At 41.6% G+C, this 18,782-nt stretch overlaps 1 protein-coding gene across 9 annotated transcripts in view; it reads right to left on the bottom strand.

Moving 5' to 3' along the window:
* PCDH15 (protocadherin related 15) overlaps positions 1-18,782 on the bottom strand; it is an 814,794-nt gene that overhangs the window by 256,391 nt on the left and 539,621 nt on the right. For all 9 annotated transcript variants that reach the window (XM_032445316.1, XM_032445314.1, XM_032445315.1 and 6 more), the window contains one exon: positions 8,365-8,483. In XM_032445316.1, the coding sequence (XP_032301207.1) occupies positions 8,365-8,455 (91 nt within the window). In that variant the 5' untranslated portion in view covers positions 8,456-8,483. The remainder of the gene's footprint in view (positions 1-8,364; positions 8,484-18,782) is intronic.

Consider the following 18,782-nt stretch of genomic DNA (forward strand, 5'->3'; position numbering starts at 1 on the left):
CCTCTAGGAATTCTCCATCTGCACTGATAAATACTAGTTCTGTTTTGTATTTAGCATAAAATGCACACCCACAAAATTGTAGTGACTGGAAGGGATCTCTGGAGCTTCCAAAGAAGTTTTTCCTCCTGTTCAGATTGAACTTCCTGCTTTCCAGTTTATGCCCACTGCCTTTGCGCTGAGTGTCACTGCCCACCATCAAAAAAAACCTGGGCTTGTTTAGCTTGGAAAAGGCACTGGGGAGACCTCATTGTGGCCCTCCATTATTTGAAGGGAGCGTATAAATAGGAAGGGGAATGTTTGCTAGGATGGATGGTGATAGGACAAGGAGGAATGGTTTTAAACTAAGACAGGAGAGGTTTAGGTTGGATATGAGGAGACAGTTTTTCCACCCAGAGGGTGGTGACACACTGGAACAGGTTGCCCAAGGAGGCTGTGGATGCCCCATCCCTGCAGGCATTCAAGGCCAGGCTGGATGTGGCTCTGGGCAGCCTGGTCTGCNAAGGAAAATTACAATTAGGAAGGGAAAGCAATTTACATAGGTAGATGGTGATAGGACAAGGAGAGATGGTTTTAAACTAAGACAGGAGAGGTTTAGGTTGGATATGAGGAGACAGTTTTTCCAAGGAGGCTGTGGATACCCCATCCCTGCAGGCATTCAAGGCCAGGCTGGATGTGGCTCTGGGCAGCCTGGTCTGCTCGTTAGTGACCCTGCACATGTAGCAGGGGGTTTGAAGCTGGATGATTATTGTGTTCCCTTTCAACCTAGGCCATTCTACGATTCTGTAATCTTCATTCCCGCCCTTCAGAATACAAGCAATCTCAAGAGATTTTGCTCCCCAAGACCTGACCTAGATGTTGAGCAACACAAAAGACATGAGAAGCCTAACTGCTGGTAAAGACTGAGACAAAGAGCTCACCGAGCACCTCAGCCATCTCCATGTTATAGCCAGTTACCCTTTCTTATTTATCAGATGGGGTACTCAGCGTATATCAGGGTGCCAAGTCCTCCATGAGAAGCAAGGCCTGAAATCACGTGGCTACTAAATACTTTACAAGAAGTTGAATTTTTTATAGATGTAGTAAAGAAGAGTATCCAAATATTTTCTTCCAGTGAATCCTGCAGCGTAAAATACAATGAAAAACTTGGAAGAAACAATGAAGAAAAGATGCAGGAGAAAGGAAAACAGCTGAAACTACACATCGGAAAATCTGCATATGGAACAAACCTGTTTAAATATTCTATCTTGAGAATCCACTCAGCATCTTTGAGTGGGATTCTGACAAATACTAAGGACTCATTTCCGCACCATTTAAGGTTTCCCGGCCTCAGTGCTTTAATATCTACTAGACCAGAGTGTGATTATTTACTTTTAAAAAACAGACTCAGTATAACACTTGCTTTTCTCCTCTTTCAAATAACCAAAACTTCAGTTTCCCCATAAGAGGTTCCTTTTGTCATACAGAAAACACTAATCTTTCAACAGTGATTTCCCAGAAGAGCAGGGAGAGGCCATTTGCCTCCATGCAAAAAGGGTGAAGTTCTCAAGGCAGAAGTCCTTCCAGATCCTTTCTGTTCGCTCTGCTGATAAGTTCATTTTACATATATGATGTCTTACCCATTGGGAAAGTACTTATTCACTGGATGCTACAAGACACACAACTAGAAACTGCAGCCTCACCAAAAACAGCAATAATATTAGCAGAAAAAGTGGTGGTTCCCTCACATCACTTCCTCCTCCAGCAAGGAACTACACATATTTTCTTTTAGTAATTAAAACTTAGTATTTTTTGCTGCTGTAACTGGAAGCATCCTTGCAGTAACACACTGCTCTATTGGCTTCCTTTGCCACATAATAAAACAGAACGATCCCCCTTACTGATGCAGTTAGAAGTGCCATTCCCAATATATCAGTTAATTGAAGCAGCTGAAGTGTTCGACCAGCCATACCGGTTCTGAGGGGAGGATCCTCAATGACCACAGTGAACTAACTGAAAACCCACTCCCTGCTCCCTAACTCTCGCAGTGAATGCTCAGATACAATGGCCTTCATTTCAGAGGAAGGCAGAACAAATGCACGTGATCTCTGCTCCCCGAGCAATATGGATAACAAACACATTAATCACTGTCAATTACACTTTTTAATTACAGTGGGCACATCTCAAGGAAGCAAACTAAGCAACACAGGTCTCTGGTTATCTCTGAGCAATAGCTGTTCTAGATTAACCATTGGATTTCTAAAAATACTGGGTTCTGGTGGTTCATTTAACTTTAATTTTCAAGTAGTTTTATCAAGACACATAACGATAAGCAATTAAATGGTCTTATTCATTGTGAAGTTAGCTACAAATGTATTCCCACTCCATCAGAAGCACAGTATCTCAACAGGGCCAGGTCATGTTTTACCCAGCCTGGTTGTTTGAAGTACTTCAAAGCCAGACCCATAATTTGCAATGCACGTAACTTGTGTTCTAAAGGACACAGGTATCACTATGAGTTGCTTCTGGCTTGATTTTATTATTCTCTAATACTCATAAGGGTATTATCAAGCAGAATTCCCTGTGCCTTGTTTAAAGCAAATACATCTCATCAAAAAGGAATTAAATTTAGACAGAGAAGTGGCCACATAAACAGTTTATTTGTCAGCTAATGACAGCCTCATATTAGCATTCTGAAAGTAATTCTTCTTGTTGGGCTGAGCAAGAAAGAAAATGAGATGGGAGGCTGGAAAGTAGCTGTATGGGGGAAGGACAGTGACACCTATGAGTGAAAGGAGCGCACAGCATGCTTAGCTGGCAATAAAGCTGAAGATTAAGCCAGGAACTCTACAGATAAAAGAGTTTCATGCACATAAATGGGTTCTTGGAGAGGACCGAACACACAAAAGAACACTCACGAGACCATCTAACATGAAGATTGGGGATTGTGGCAGCTAAATCAAGTCCAGAGAGAAAGATGGCAGCAGTCTCATGCACTGAAGATGGCTGACTTAAATGTCTTCAGAACAGAGATGCCAAAAATTCAGTTAATGAATAGTTCTCATTTTAATGCACATGTTTGCAAAGAGATTTGGAATACTCACGACTGAAGAGCTTTACTATTGAATAAACACACTAAGAGCACTTACAATATAATCCCTAACCCAGCAACACGAGGGTCCTACCTCATCCTCCCACATCACGGTGAAATCTCCCACACCTTTCAAAGCTGTCTCATTCACACTGCCTTGTTCAGGTATAAGGAATTAGTTTCAGTGGAATTGCTAAATCTCTTACATGAAATCTGGACACAGGATGGAGAGATATCACAATATTCTCAATAATGTGCTTATCAGTCTGATTCTGTTTATGTATTGAAGCGCTAATCCATCCAATAAATGGATTGCGCTGCTCAATAATCATGTTCAGGGTCAGTTGGGTCACAGGATATCTGAAGCGCTTCCAGTTATGCATCCTGAGCAATACAACCAGAACCTGACATGCAGCACCTCGTGAGCTGAAGAATAAGGCTTGAGCAAAGAGTGCACTAGGTCAGCACCTAGACAAGACTCCTCCTAAGCTAGACTCCAAACGACCGAGCTCCCAATTGAAAGCACTGAACTTTCACAATGCAAACAAATGGCTTCTGTATCAACAAAGAACAGATGTTTTTCTCAAGCAGCCTGTAGGCAAGCACCTGTTTGCATCATTCTCTTCTACTGTACGCGTACAGTACAGGGCTCAGGAAATGATAAGTGGGTTCCTTGTATTCAAATACGCATTTTCCTGAATTAATCCCCTGCCTGTCAGTCATACATCGAGATCTGAAACCATTTCATTTTTAAAGCAGCCTCTTAACGTGATTTGTGAGGCCCTGTAGTTACTCAATTTTAGTAGCATAAAACTATGCTAGACTGAATTAAAGACAGAAACTAATAGTTGGGTGCCACACAGAAGTAAAACTGCTCAAAGAAGTTATGCCTGCATAGTCCTGATGACAAAGTGCATTCCTCTTCAACCTGCCATCCAGGATAACGACGAAAGCTATTTAATTGAGTTAGGTCATTTTTTATATATCCTGACAGTAATATATATGCATATATATATATATACACACACACACACACACAAATATATATACATTCAGTGAAAAACATTTGGGTTCCTTTTGATCAGGCTTATTTTAAGTAGACTCAGGATGCTAGCAATACCTATTAATGAACAACTTCTCAATCAGCTCCACATCTTGTAAACGCTGAAGCTCATAGGAAATGCATTCCTTCCTGCCCAAAGTGCTTTGAGAAGTTCAGTTTCCAGCATGAGAATTGAGAGATGTATACTTACATTCTGCCCAACCTGGCAGATGCTATGAAGCCCCTCCTGTTTTGCCACAGTGCTCCATTGCTGTAGATCCAGTGTTACGGAGCTACAAGGTCAGCTGAACTTCAGTTGCTGAACTACCAGCTAATCCATGCAATTAAATGAATAACTGCACAAATCAATTTCCATTTCTCACCTGTTTTGAAATATTACCAAGAAAATTTGCATCACTAATCTGTACCCAACACCTCAGAACTGTTTAAATATTTGTAGAGTAGATTGCTACAACTGGTTCTATTTCTGACAACCCTAAGAGTTTAATCAAAAGACTAATTAAGTCATTACTTTCACCCACATCTCTTTCCAGGACAGAAAACAAGCACACTGCAGGAAATCCTCCATCCATTTTGGCGAATGCCCCAGCACCTCTGCCCGCAGCAATCATTTCACCGGCTAAAAGCAAACGGTATCTGAGCAGTTGCCACTTTAGTCAGTTATTTCCTCAATTTCTCTCAGGCAAACCCATACTCCCACACATGGGGAAATGCTGATAGAGCCCTTCAGGGGTCTTCATTAGCTTAAGACAAAAAGCAGCATGTACTACCTTACGTTTCAACTGAAAGGAGAATATTTTCCCTCTGTCTACACAGCAAGTTAGACTGCAACAGAAAAGCTAACAATACATGCCTTCAGGTTGCCCAAGAACGACATCTCCATCCTGCAGAGGAGTTCCTGATAGCGTTTATCACACCACCAGAAAAGCTCCAGCCAACATTGGAATTCAACACAACCCACTGAGTCATCAGTGACACAATTGCCATGGAGCAGCTGTCAATGGCACGTCTCCTGTTCAGAGGGCTACAGCAGTCAAAAGTAAGGGGAAAAAAAATGTCACCAGAGGCTTATTAGAACACAAGAGTAAACTGCTTTTGTGCCAAGTCGAAATCCACCCATACTATCAGACAATGTTTTAAAAAAACAGAGCAGATCCTTACTTCTTAATGCATGTTAGGATATAAGAACTGGTTCAGCACCAGACACAAGGGTACAAAAGGTCCCAACCAACAACTATCATCAGAAATCATTCAGATGCCACTGTATTAAACTCTACTGTATTAAGCTCTCCACCATCAAACACCATGATGCACAAAACACTCTTTAGTAGGTGAAGGGCACAGACACCATCAACTACACAGAAACCGCAGGCAGAAAGGAAGACAGCAGCACCACCAGGGAAGCAGCACCCAGCCTGCAAGGGCAGCCTCAGAAATGCCCTTGTTTAGTTTAACAAGCACCAGCCAAAAGGGGGAAAATGCTGTTCTATATCTACCATTCACTCAACTAAAAAGCAAAAGCACCAGTGATGGAAGCACGCCATCTGAGCTGAAAGACTATGCAGGTGATAGGAGCAAGCCATGAATAAAGTCAAGGCAGAAATGAGACAACTGCACTGAGCCAGGTAAACAAATGAGATTCTGGGACAGTTTTCTTGACAGTAGAGGAAGCAAGGAGCCTCAGCTATTTCCAAAACAGTCAGCAATGAAGTTTTCACGGTCACTTAGTAACACCATCTATTGCTGCGGCTGGGGAAAGATGTGACAACTCAGGAGGTCAAGCAGAAACATTCGAAATAGCAGACCTAATGGTCGCTAATGGTGCTAGATGCAACTAACCAAATACAAACAGCTACAACCACAAAAGCAGATCAGTTGCACGCTAGATGCAAAGAAACACCTTATAATTTATGCCATAATTCATTTGTATTCTTGACTGTTGCACTGTGAAAATAATTACACTATTTTTAAATTTTAATTGCTAGAAGAGAACATCTGTTATATTTGCTATAAGTTAGACTACAAAACTTTCCTATAGCAAATGAAAGCAATTCTACCAGTCCAGGTCACACCAAAGTACTTATCTGCAATGACGTAAGTATGGAAAACAGATCCTAATTTGCTTCTGGAGATACAACTGAAATTAGATGTATACATTCCTTGTCTCATCAGGTAGGTTAAAGTTGTTGAGTAACCAATACCCCATCCAGACTTCAATTAGTTACCATGCACTTTCTCAATCTATTAGAGAATACAAATGTTCACACAGAGCACAAAGATAAAAGAGCTTTTAGCTAAATGCAAACTTCCCTTTGCACAGGAAGAAAAATAAATCCATTCCTGAATTGGGACCAGGAGTGGTTCAGCTGCATATTCCTCAAGAAAAGGAATTTCTGAACTTCTCCCCCAGTAAACTCACAATGCTCTTGGCTTTCTCAATGTCAGGGAACCCTCTTAAAAACAACCTGGGAAGAATATCATTAGGTGGTCACACTAGCAGGGATCACTCTAAATCTGTCTGAAGCATTGGCTTAAACAGAAAATGTCATTTAAAGAATCTAGATGGAAGCACGAAAAGGAAGCCTGCAAAACCCCAATGGAGTCTGAATACAGCCTTCAAAGTGGTGGGTAGCTGGAGTAGATAGACTATTATCTGCAAATTGTCCAAAAGATTTAGACATTACTTAAAGATATTCTGTATTTTCAAGTCTTCTTCATTTTCTGGTGACAGCAGTACAAGTTTTACTGGCACGTGTTCACAGAATTACTGCAAACGGGGAACACAAGAAGCAGTTAAGTCAAAACACTGAAAGGCAACTTAAGAAATAAATACAAACAAAAAGCCATATCCACTGAATTTCCGCTGCCATTACTATCTGTCAGTGACACCGTTTTCATTACTCCCAGACAGAACGAGGAAGCTGCAGGGCTTCTTCTCCTACCCTGTGATGCCATCAGGCAGCACAGCCACATGAGCAACAGATGACTAAATGCTAGGTACAGGCTTGGCAGCTGTGATAAGTAAGGAAGCCACTAAGCATTTTCAAGCATGTAATCATTAATGAATGACATCCTGACATACAGACGTGGACATAAAGCCATTTCCTTCCTCTAAAGAAACCTTAATAAGAGAGTAGGAAGATGCAAGTTCGTCAGGTAACTAAGAGAAAATCACAAGGACTGATATCCAGGTAATCTGTTTTCCTATTCTGAAATGTCTTGCTGGCTAATACCATGATTTCTGGGGCATCTTCACCACACTGTCTGCACGCATTAGCATTATTCACGAATCATTAGGAATTAGCAATCAAGTGAAATTCACAGCCAACCTTATTTTCATCAGAGACATCCTTCTGGATGTCTATTATCACATTACCTGTTTGGCTACAAAGAATACTACAGTGGACAGCACTGCTTAGTATTTTCAACCTGCCCTGACAGTATAAACTCAGAAGGAATACAGCACCATGCAACCCCATCATCCTGCTTCCCTCCCCACTGTCTTCCAGCACTTGCTCCTCTCATACCGCTGAACGTGCTGGGGGACATCCCAGTGTCACACAGCCTCTGCTCCCTCAGATCTACTGTTTTGCTGCTCTAAGAGCACTTGGCAAACACTGCTGAGACTAACATAAGGCCTAATGGCTCACTATAATACATTATGAGCAAACAAGCTAATTGCATCTAAGCAGAGATCAAGCATCTAAAACGCGAGCAGCTCATACACTTCAGCATCAAGAACAAGAGCTGTAATGACAGTACATAAAAATGGCCAAGATAAAGCTAGTTTTCCCCTGTATCACCACAATCAAGTACAATAGGGGGTTGGAAAGGAATAAAAACCACACGTGGAGAATGATTAGTACTGCTAGCTAGAAAAAATACTTAATAACAAAAAAAAATAAACAAGTACTTCTCATAAAAGCAAAATTACTTTGTAGCAGTTTTGCTGTCCACCAGAAGAGTGCTGAAACAAAACCCAACTGTAGAGACGTGCCTAGTACTGACCAAAATCAACTAACAATTCCCTTCATCTTACCTGATAAATCAACACCTGTTAAAAAAACACAACAAGATGATTCAAATGCCAACATACTCAGACCTTTTATTACAAAGCCTCTTCACCAGCAAGTATCACATCACTTAGTCACCTAATGATACCAGGAGGATCAACCAATTGCAGAATCACCATCCCATCCCTCCCACAGCTACATTCAGACAGCAGAAGCCTTACCTTCATCATTCTGGGCCAAGGAACTTGCTAAGACAGTAGCCACGGCAGTCCCTACAGCTAACCACTTCCACAGACAAAACTGCTGTAGCATTTTTTGTCAAACTTCACTCAAGCCAGATCTGAAAAAGAAAGATTTGATACATACATTAGTCAACCAGCTTACATAAAGGTGACTATAAACTATTGCATCGCTAAGTGCTGTAATAGTGCAATACTGTTTCTGTTAAGCCAAGATCATCTAATTAATACATACAAATGTGCATTAGATAATCATGCATACACAGCCTCAAAAGCAATAATCTTGCTTTTGCTTTACAAATTCCTAATTTCCATAGAACTAAACCTTTATTTTATTCTTCCTGCCTCAACCTTATGCTTTGTAGCACTTAGGGGTGCTGGAGAGGTTCTGCTTAATACAACTGATGTTCAAATGCCCCAGTGAGCCAACACTCAGCATTCAAACACACTGCTCAGCAGAACCTCTCCCATCAAAAACATCACTGGATCCAGTTCATGACCTTCTCTAATCATGCTTTAAGTTCAAGGCCAGCAGAGCAAAAACAACAAGATGACAACACCAAATTCCACATGTATAAGAAAAAATATCAGAGGAATACGCTGGCAAAGACAGGTCTGAATGAACCCCAGAGCGTATTTAGAGTGATTAACATTCAGAAGTTATATAAAACTTTGTTTTATTGCTCCATTAAAGAGAATTAACTTATTTCTGTAGCCTACAAGTGAATTATTTAAAAATATTCCTTCACATTAAAAAACACTGTGACAAATACAATGAACTTCCTAGCAACAGAAGCATGAAATGGGGAGGGAGTTATGGCATCATAAGAACAAGCTATTGTATAAAAAGGGTTTAAGTGCTATCAATTTCCCAAGCAAAACACTTGACTAAGATTTCATTGCCAGTTTCTGCTTATAGCTTCTTACAGTGGTTACAGAACTGCTGCATTTCATTCCAAGTCAATCAGACTATTCCCCCACTTACAGCTTCAGAGTTAACACAGCCTGATCCACCACAGCAACACGTTACTGAAGTTGTGCTGTCATTCCCTCCCACAAACTGAGCTTACAGAATAACACGAATGTATAGATACGGTCTAACGTGCACCACAAAACATCCTCTTTGGATGGCGCTCAGCATTACACATGACAAAAGGAAGCAGAGCTTCCACTAATAGGTAAGCTCCATTAAGTACTGGAAAAGGGAAAGAATTTCTCTAAGATTTGAATTCGGTCAATACTCTACCAACACAGATAACATTTTTGTTAATATGAAGGACACCCCTATGATAGAAACATGTTCCTCACCATAAACAAACAAACAAACAAAAAAAAAAAGACCCCAGAATTCATCAGTGTTCTGGAGGAAAAAGCCAGATTTATCTAAGAGGAAGGGAAACAAGCAGTGATGTTTAATTAACTTAATACAGAGAACTGTATTACTAGAATATTTTAGCCTCCCAGGTGTCTGGCACCTCTCCACAGTTGCACAAGGGGATGCATTGGGCTCCTTTACACAGCAAGCAGACCTCCTTTTTTTCTTAGAAAAGACTTCAGAGATTACAATCATAGAATGGCTTGTGACAGAAAGGACCTTCAAGATGGTCTCATTCCAACCCCCTGCTATAGGCATGGGCACCTCCTTCAAAATCAGGTTGCTCACAGCCCCATCCAGCCTGGCCTTCAACACCTCCAGAGATGGGGCATCCACAACCATGCTGGGCAACCTGCTCCAGTCTCACCACCTTCCTCATGTAAAGCATTTCTTCTTAATATCTCATCTAAATCTACCTGGTTAGCTGAGATCCCACTCTCCATTTGGTCTTCCTCATATTCAAAAGCCTGTTATGCAAGGAAATTGAAGCATTAGGCTCATTAAGTACATAGCCAGTAACTCAGTAAGTACGGAACCGCTAGAGGAGAAGAGTGACAAGTTCTGAAGAGGAAAAGAAAAACAGGGAGAAAAAGAAAATGAATTCCCTGAGGAACCCACTCAGGAGGTTTGCTCCAAACATTTTCTTTCCCCCATTTCCTTATCTAAACTATGAAAATGCTCAGAGGCAAGAAAAACTTCCACGCTCAACCAGAAACATTCCCAAATGAGAAAAGAAAACGAGAAAAAACATCTGGGGGGGAATTCCATTTTCTGGCATGCGTGCACTAAAACTAAGACAAAAAAATGATTCAGTAAAGCTCTCTGGAGCCCTTGGTGCTGGATGGTGAGAAGCAAACCTACAGTAACATACCGAGACACAACAGCACGCACACGTGTTCCCAGAGGAGCACTGGCAGGAGCTGATCACTGTAGGTTTTTGCAGCTCGACTGCAGCAGACTGATAATTGCACTCCAAGGAGCAATCACACCTCTTCATCTCACTCCTGAATTATTATTTCCTCACCAGTGTAACTACTGAAACAGCACAAACTCCAGCTGGCCGATGAGTCAGCTGTATCCCACATCTCTGCAAGTTTTAAGGGGTTAACAAAGATGAACTGAAAGAAGAACCCTCAAAACATTAAACATCCGTTACCTTATCCAAGCATCTGGAATATACCTAAGAGCCAGTGATATTACAGTAACCTTAAACGCCTAAGATTTAAGCTAAGAACAAATATAATTGCAGTACTTAGAAACACTATATTCACTTCTAGCTGAAAGGAGAAACATGGATTTAATTAGAATAAACAAACTTGTGTCAGAGTAAAAAAACAAAACCACAAAGAACACCAATGTAATTTTGATCCTGGTATGAAAATAAAACTGGAAGTTACATGAGGATGTGATGGGACACAGTATGAAAAGTCTTGCAGAAATCAAGGTTCATACACAACACCAGCCGCTCTCTCCTCACTGCATGGCATCAGCTTTCCTCCAGTCCACAGGTACCTCTCCTATTCTCCACAGCCTTGCAAAGATGATAGAGTGGTTTGTCAATCACTTCTGCCAGCTCCCTGAGCACTCACGGGTGAATCCTATCAGGGCCCGTGGATTTGTGTGCAATCAATCTGCCAAGACAACCTCTAAACACACTCTCTTTGATCAAGCCTTCCACTCCCCAGACTCTCTCAATGTAGAGTGTTGGATTCCCAAGGGGCAGTTGTAGCAGAGAAGACTGAAGCAAAGAAGGCACTCAGTAATTCTGTATTCAGTGCTACGTTACCTGGGCACTCACCACGTTCAGCAACAGACCCACAATAAGATCACAGCCCTCTGACCCTATTAAGTTACACAAACAAGTGGGAGTCTTTAAAGTATCAACTCTTACACATATTGTTTAGTGGCGTTGCCTTTTGATAAAACACTGAATTATATTGTAAAGTACTTCTGGAAATCTACGTACAGAGTGCTTCTAACAGAGAAAAATGTCAGGGGAAAGTAATTTTAAAATGAGAACTTCCAAAAAAGCACCTCTAGTTTGTCCCAACACCATTCTTAACCAACACTGCTTTGGGCAGCAGGCACCCTCACCCAGCCAGGCATGGCAGAACACCCACCTGCTCCCTGACTGATGGTCTGTGGGTGCCCTCCTAAGCATTCCTGCATGTGGGTGTTGGGTACCGGCACAAAGCATCCAGGAGGGGTTCTTGCTCTGGTGAGCTGTGTCCTGGGACTGAACTGCACATCTGCAGCCCAGCAGCTGGGAAACTACAGGGCTGGAAAACACCCTCAGTTAAGAGTTTACCAGAAAAATTAAATAATTCCAGCTTAGGACTTGAGTGGCATTGTGGGAAGTCGGATACTAGCCCACTAATTCTCATGCCCACTACTCACACCACTTCCCAGGCAGCTTCTGAGCCCATCTCAGCATCAACTCACCATCAGCACAGAGTGAGAGCCAGCACAAGAGAGCTTACTTTGGAATTCAGCCTTGTAAGCTATTTACAGCTCCAATTCCCTGTAACTCCAAGTGGGAAGAACTGCATACAACTGTTACTAAAGCCAAATATCTGCTTGTATGCCTTTCTGAAGAAGTTAAGCACATGCAAATATTTGGCTTCACAGGGGCTGTACTGAATAATTCACAGTGCAAATACAACTTTTTCTCCAATTCTGTGTGTACCAAAAGGCAGAACATTATAATGATCCTTATTTTACTAACACTGCTCGAGCACTTCCTATGTAAGTACATCCACCCATTGACTCCTTGATAATACCCAACTCCTCTTATATTAGCTGTAAGATCTTCACATTATACAGCTGGGGCAAATTGTATGGGTTCTGTTACTCTCCTTTCTCACTGGATCCTTTCAACAACATGAAGACTTTTAACATCAGGCATGTTCACAACTTATTCCTATTCCATAGGTGAAACCATTTTTCCTTACATTCAAGTACATTCCTATGTTTCCCCTCGCCCATTTGCCTCAGTTTTAATTCCAATTTCCTCCTTTCTGGTTCTTTTCTGTGTCTTTCCAACACAAGTGACCACTTTCCCAAGACGGCCACAGTCCCTACCACAGCAAAATATTTCCAAGCTGAAGCAGAGCACTGGGAATGGAAAGCTACTCTCCCTTCATATTACCTCAAAAGTAATTGCAACCTAAGAGTGACAGCATCTCATCTAGGTACAGCTGATACCACAGCTAAATGGGAATGATACAACTCAAAAATAAAAGAGTTATTTGCACTCCAATGAGGAAACGCTTCATTTTATTTCAATACTGCGTACCACAAGCCACAGTAACTGGTGTTTTCCTACACTCCCACAATAATAAAGATTTTGTTAAATTTTCCTCTATATATGGCAATGGCAGCCAACGTGCATATGGTCTGATTCTCAGCAGGTGACATCTCAAGAGCACTTACCCAATCCCCCTGCCAGCAGAACATACTATAAGCGCACCATATTAACACTTGATGCAGCATGCTGTTAAGTGCCACAGAAAAGAGAGAAGATTGTTAAGTATATGCATGCCTGCTCAGAGAAATGTCAACTATGCTACTCAAAATAGGAAAAAAAGCTTTGACAGAGTAACCGAGAAAGGACCCGAGAGGGAGTTCTGTTTCTTGCTTCCACTCTTAGTGGCCATCACTTATTTTTTTATATTTCAGAGAAGTAATCCAGGATCTTGTGGGTGAGTAAGCAGGATAGCACAGTTAGTCCTTACAAACCCAGGTTTTCAATGCAGACACACTGTGGGCAGTGAAAGTGGGGGAAAACATCCTAAAGATCCTTACCTCCCTATGAGGCAAAAGGGCAAATCTGACATTTTCCCCACTATAAAACTAAGGAAGGTCTTGGGTAGCATAATAGTGCAAAGAACCACAGAATCACCAAGGCTGGAAAAGACCCGCCTCTTGCAGCAAACTGGGAATTTCCTCAACAGCGACAGGCTCAAAGTACTCGCTTCCCTGATGGCCATGGAAATACCCCCAACTTCACAACCTGAGTCTCTTTCGTTGAGGAATAATTACATTTTCTCTTTAGACTTCATATGCTCCAACTTCTCTCTACTGAATATCAATATAAATTGTGTAAAATAAATACATCAAACTTCTCAAAGTAAAGCCTATTTACCTGTAGATAGCCAAAATGACTGTTTCTCCTTGCCTGTTACCATCAAGTGCCAAAAGCAGAATCAGAAGTAATTGCACCTTTTTATTAGATGCATTAAAACAGTTCAAAAGACATTTCTGAATTAAGATACACATTCTCATATGCACACTTAACAGAAATTATCTTCAGTTACCTGAACGTCAAATTGTAGTTCGTGTCGCTGTACAATGCTGGGCCCAAAGCTTCTAACAAGCTTTTGAAGCTGGGACAGCTTACAAGTGTTGGGACTGATTGAGACAAAGCAGTTTTTCTAGGGTTGCACTCCATCTCATAAGCCATGTAAAAGCAAATAAAGTTCAGAAGGATAAGAGGCTTTGCTTTTCTGCTATAGCTTCCTCTAGAAACATGAATTTTCCACTTAACACCACAAAAGAAATTCACTTGTTAATGACCAATTATCCTGACAAACAAACACACACAGAAGTGTCTAATGAACAAAGAACTGAGGTCTCTTCTCTAGGTATGTGCAGTAAATACCAAATTTCATCTTCATATGTACCTTGTTTACTGGGTCACTCCGTGTTTTACCAGTACCATGCTCTGCTACACACTCAGCAAGCATTTAAACCAGCAAGTTACTTAATCCATAAACCAAGTACTCCAACAAGTTTTGAGACATTAAACAGCTTCATAAATTCAACACCGCTACTGCTTACACCTCTCCTGTGTATCATTGTGCATCACCACAATGACGAGACATCACAGATAGCTGAACTACATCCAGCTACCAAAGTCACAAGCAAGCCTTCTGCCATTTTAGCCACATAGACACACAGCCTGTATTTTCAGCCTTGTTCAGTACTACTCTTGCCTGCGTTGGCTTGTCCTGCCCTTCCATTTGCTTCTGCTCCCATCTAACTAACATGTAATAGGTAATTATTTCCAGGAGATCAAAGAGTTCATCCAAGATGGTGTATTAAGTATTCACTGTAGCAACTAACCGAGTCTTGCAGTAAAAATATACTTTAAAACACAACCAAAACCGAATAAAAGCCACAAAGTACTGTTTTTACAGCTTCTGTTTCAACATCACAAAATTAATGCATCATTTAGAGCCGTAGTTAAAAGCAGCAATAGAGCATTCTCAAATAAAAAATAAAATACATCAGTTACAGTAAAGAAAACAGTTGGAATAATTTCCTGTAAAGTTTTATAACAAAAAACAACAAACAGGAACATTGAGAGCTTAAAGACTTCCAGACAACAACAACCCACGCAGGTCATCCAAGCAGCACTACTTCAGCGCTGACTGCAGCCAGCTGTGGGATGAACGGGCCAAAGGAATGGATGGAGGCACTGAGATGCTACAATACTCTGGATGTGGATGTTCCTTACATGCCAACGGGGCAGGATTTAGTCTCCTATCCCTGTCCTACTCACACCCAGCATCCTGCCTGCTATTTACGTTGTTACTACACTGACATTTCTGCAAACTTCATAAAACTTGGGAGGTAAGAAGGCTTAAAGTTGAGCTGGAGAAGCTGAAGGGAGCCTGCAGGAAGGCAGCAGAACTCTGATGCTCACTGACACCCACACATTATACGCCTGAGTCAAAACATACCTACTGGGAAACGATCGCACTTTCAGTAGCGAGATAAGCGAACAGAATAAGCTTCAGAAAGAAAGGATTAAGCTATCTCTTCCACCTGAAGTAAAATAATTTGATCCTAAGTTCAGCACTGCTGGCCCTGATATATATATATATATATATTGCTGACATTGACCCTCACAGATAGCTAGTGCCGGCCTGCACTGAGTGGAACGCATGCACAAGCTCATGATGGGCAGGCAGGCAATGGCTTGCTCTGTTCAAGGAAAAGAAAGTCATGCCTGTCCATTTCAGAAGGAGCTCTGACCACAACACCTGAAGAACATTTGTCCTCCTAGAAACCCGGCATAGGTAAGCCAGAAAAGCTTCCAGGATGATGGTTAGCACCTCCAAACAGCCCATGGCTTGGAAATGGTCCCACACAATGCACGCTGCTAGGTGCTGCTCAAATCACACAATAAGGCATGACATCCCTATAGAATAGGGAAAGGCCCACAGTTCTGGCACATTCAGGAGAGGCAGGGTTCTAGATGTGGCCCCGAGAGTGTCAAGCAAGAGGAGAGGCGTTCACACAGCGTGCACCAGAACCTGTATGGGAATTATGGCTGAGTAGCACCAAATGATGTGATGCACCACTGCTATTTTCATGTTTTTTCTTGCACAGAGACAGAATGCACAACTGTAGAAAACAAAACTTTACTCAGACACCATTAATGACAAATACAGTAGAAAACTAAGAAATAACCAACCAGATGAGCCAGACCACAAGCTTACTTCTGTACCAGTGTCAGCTGATGGAGATGTAGGTGCCAGTGCTGCAGTCAGAAGAACAGCATGGAGCAAAGAAACGCCAGCTGTGAGAGCTCCCCGGCTCCATGCTGTTCAGCTGGAGCTTATAACAACCCCAGAGGACTGTGAGCAGCTCTATGAGGATTTAAACGCATTTGGTACCTGAGCAATAGCTTGGGAAATGAATTTCAATTGGGATAAAAATGCACATTGGGACAAATAATATATTCATGTATGCAAATAGGGATTCTGAATTTATCAGCTTTTTAGACATTATCCCCTCAGAGGAAGCAATATAAATAGCTGCTGTAGTGTAATGGGTACTGAGCTAGAGTAAACAAAATGCTTGGGAGCATTAGGAGGGATAGAAATATGACCTAAATTATAATGGCATTATAAAGGACAATAGAAAACCCCCAGAACATTAAGCACCAATTTCCCTACCATCAATTCACAAGGAGACTCCAGAGAAGGAAACGCTCCCAGGAAGGACAGCTGAAATGCCTTTGAGGCACCCTGGGACTTAAACCTTCCCTCCTCAGAGGGAACAAAATCTGCTCACATAGACAAAAACACCAAAAAACCCCAACATCACAATCCTCACCTCAGAGAACACAAGCCCAAGGATTACTTATAGTGAAAAAGAGACCTTAGAGAGATGGACTGAGATCCTGGTTATCAAAATCACTGCAATGATGTATATCTCGCTTGATTAATGCGGCATTTCTGTACAACAGGAACACACACAGGAATAACAAAACAGGAACAAGCACAAAGAAAGCCACAGAAACATTTGGGTTGGTTCACAAAGTCACCAGTACAGGGAGGGCAGCTCCCAGCTAAGTTAGCTTCCCAAACAATACTGTTCTGAAGGCATCACCTTAAGGCAGTGGTATTCTGTGCTGCAGGGCTTTTGCAAACCGCCTGCAGGAGCTGTAAGAGAAGAGGTGTACAGTGCTGTACCACTCACCTCAGGCCACGGGTCAGAGGTGATATTGGATTTCTTTTGAATATGCAATAACAAAACAACATTCAATGAACACTATAGATTAATGGCTTAATTCAACTGCGAATAGTTTTGGGTTTGTTTGTTTTTCTCCTACTGTGTATTTCCTCCCAGTTCTCAACACTTGCTCCGAGCTAAAAGAAAATACAACTAGAAAGTTGGTTAGAAAGAATAAGAAATTTCCTTTACCTTAGTTCTTTTGTATTACAGACATCATTTGGGCCCTCAGCACACAAGAGAGAAGAGACAAATAGCCATATCTGAGCAGAAGGACAGGCACTTTCTCCCTCATGTTTTAATAGATACATTCTATAAACTTCAATTTTAGTCTACAAAACAAGCACTCAAAATTGCGTTACCTAATTGCTTCTGAATTCAAGGAAAAAACAAACATCAATTTTATGTATTTATTTTAACAGTTACTGTAGCACAACACAGCAAAGCTGAAGGAAGAATGGGTTTCCAGACCACAAATGACGAGGTCAAGTCAAATAAATAGAATAAAACAAAGACTAAAAAGAAGAGTAATTAAAAAATATGCTTTCACTTGTTTGCTTTTCAACAAGCACAGGACACACAATAAGCAACAAGACTATTTCAGCCTGAAATGCATGATTTAATGTCGTCTCCCATTTGGAAACTGTCTGCTTTGCAGTTCACATTACAAAGAAACCCAGTACCTCATGATGCTGAAACCAGGGCTTGTCACATTCCTGCAGGTGTTCACCTCTACTTGAAGCACAACCCCACTATCTCGGGGAGAATGAAATACTGCAGGGACAGAAGGTCTGAGGCAGTGGCATAGTAGGAGGCTCCAACACCTCAATGATCACAAGGCCATTTTCTCCCACAAGAGGTATTTGAGTAGAAAGATACTTGTCTGCTTGTTCTCTAGAGTAGTTTTATTTTATTTTTGCTTCCTTACAGTTGGCTTCCCACATTCTTGCTTGACTTCGGAGGGCCTGAGCACCACCATCTGCCTCTGAGCAAGGTGCATCCAGAAGGCAGGACCATCCATCCCTGTTGCAAATGATCCTCTCACATCCAGGGCTGAGTCTGACCACCTCTACCACAGCTGAAAGCATATTTATTGCAATAGCAGTGCTTCTAAACTCACAATTGTTCACCTTTCACCCCCCACATGATACACATCATTTGATAACAAACTATATCAGCAGTTACTGGGGTGCAACACAATGTAGCTCTTCTCAACACTCAAATATTAAGGACAAATATCACAGTAATCTCAAAGGCCTTTCTCAGCTAGCAGACAGCTACACACATTAACCACAGCAACAGCTCCCCAGGACCCAGGGTGCCATCCTCTACAACTGAGATTTTTGCTTTAATGCCAGTGCTCATTTCATTAGAAGCACAGAGTTTGGGCCTGAAAACACAGATATATTACTGCAACGACAATAGCTCTTCCCTGAAGCTAGAACAACTACAGTGGGAGGTATTTCTCCTTAAGATAGAAAATAGGAAGCATCTGTTTCAT

Source organism: Coturnix japonica, chromosome 6 (genome assembly GCF_001577835.2).
Source record: "Coturnix japonica isolate 7356 chromosome 6, Coturnix japonica 2.1, whole genome shotgun sequence".
Taxonomy (NCBI): domain Eukaryota; kingdom Metazoa; phylum Chordata; class Aves; order Galliformes; family Phasianidae; genus Coturnix; species Coturnix japonica.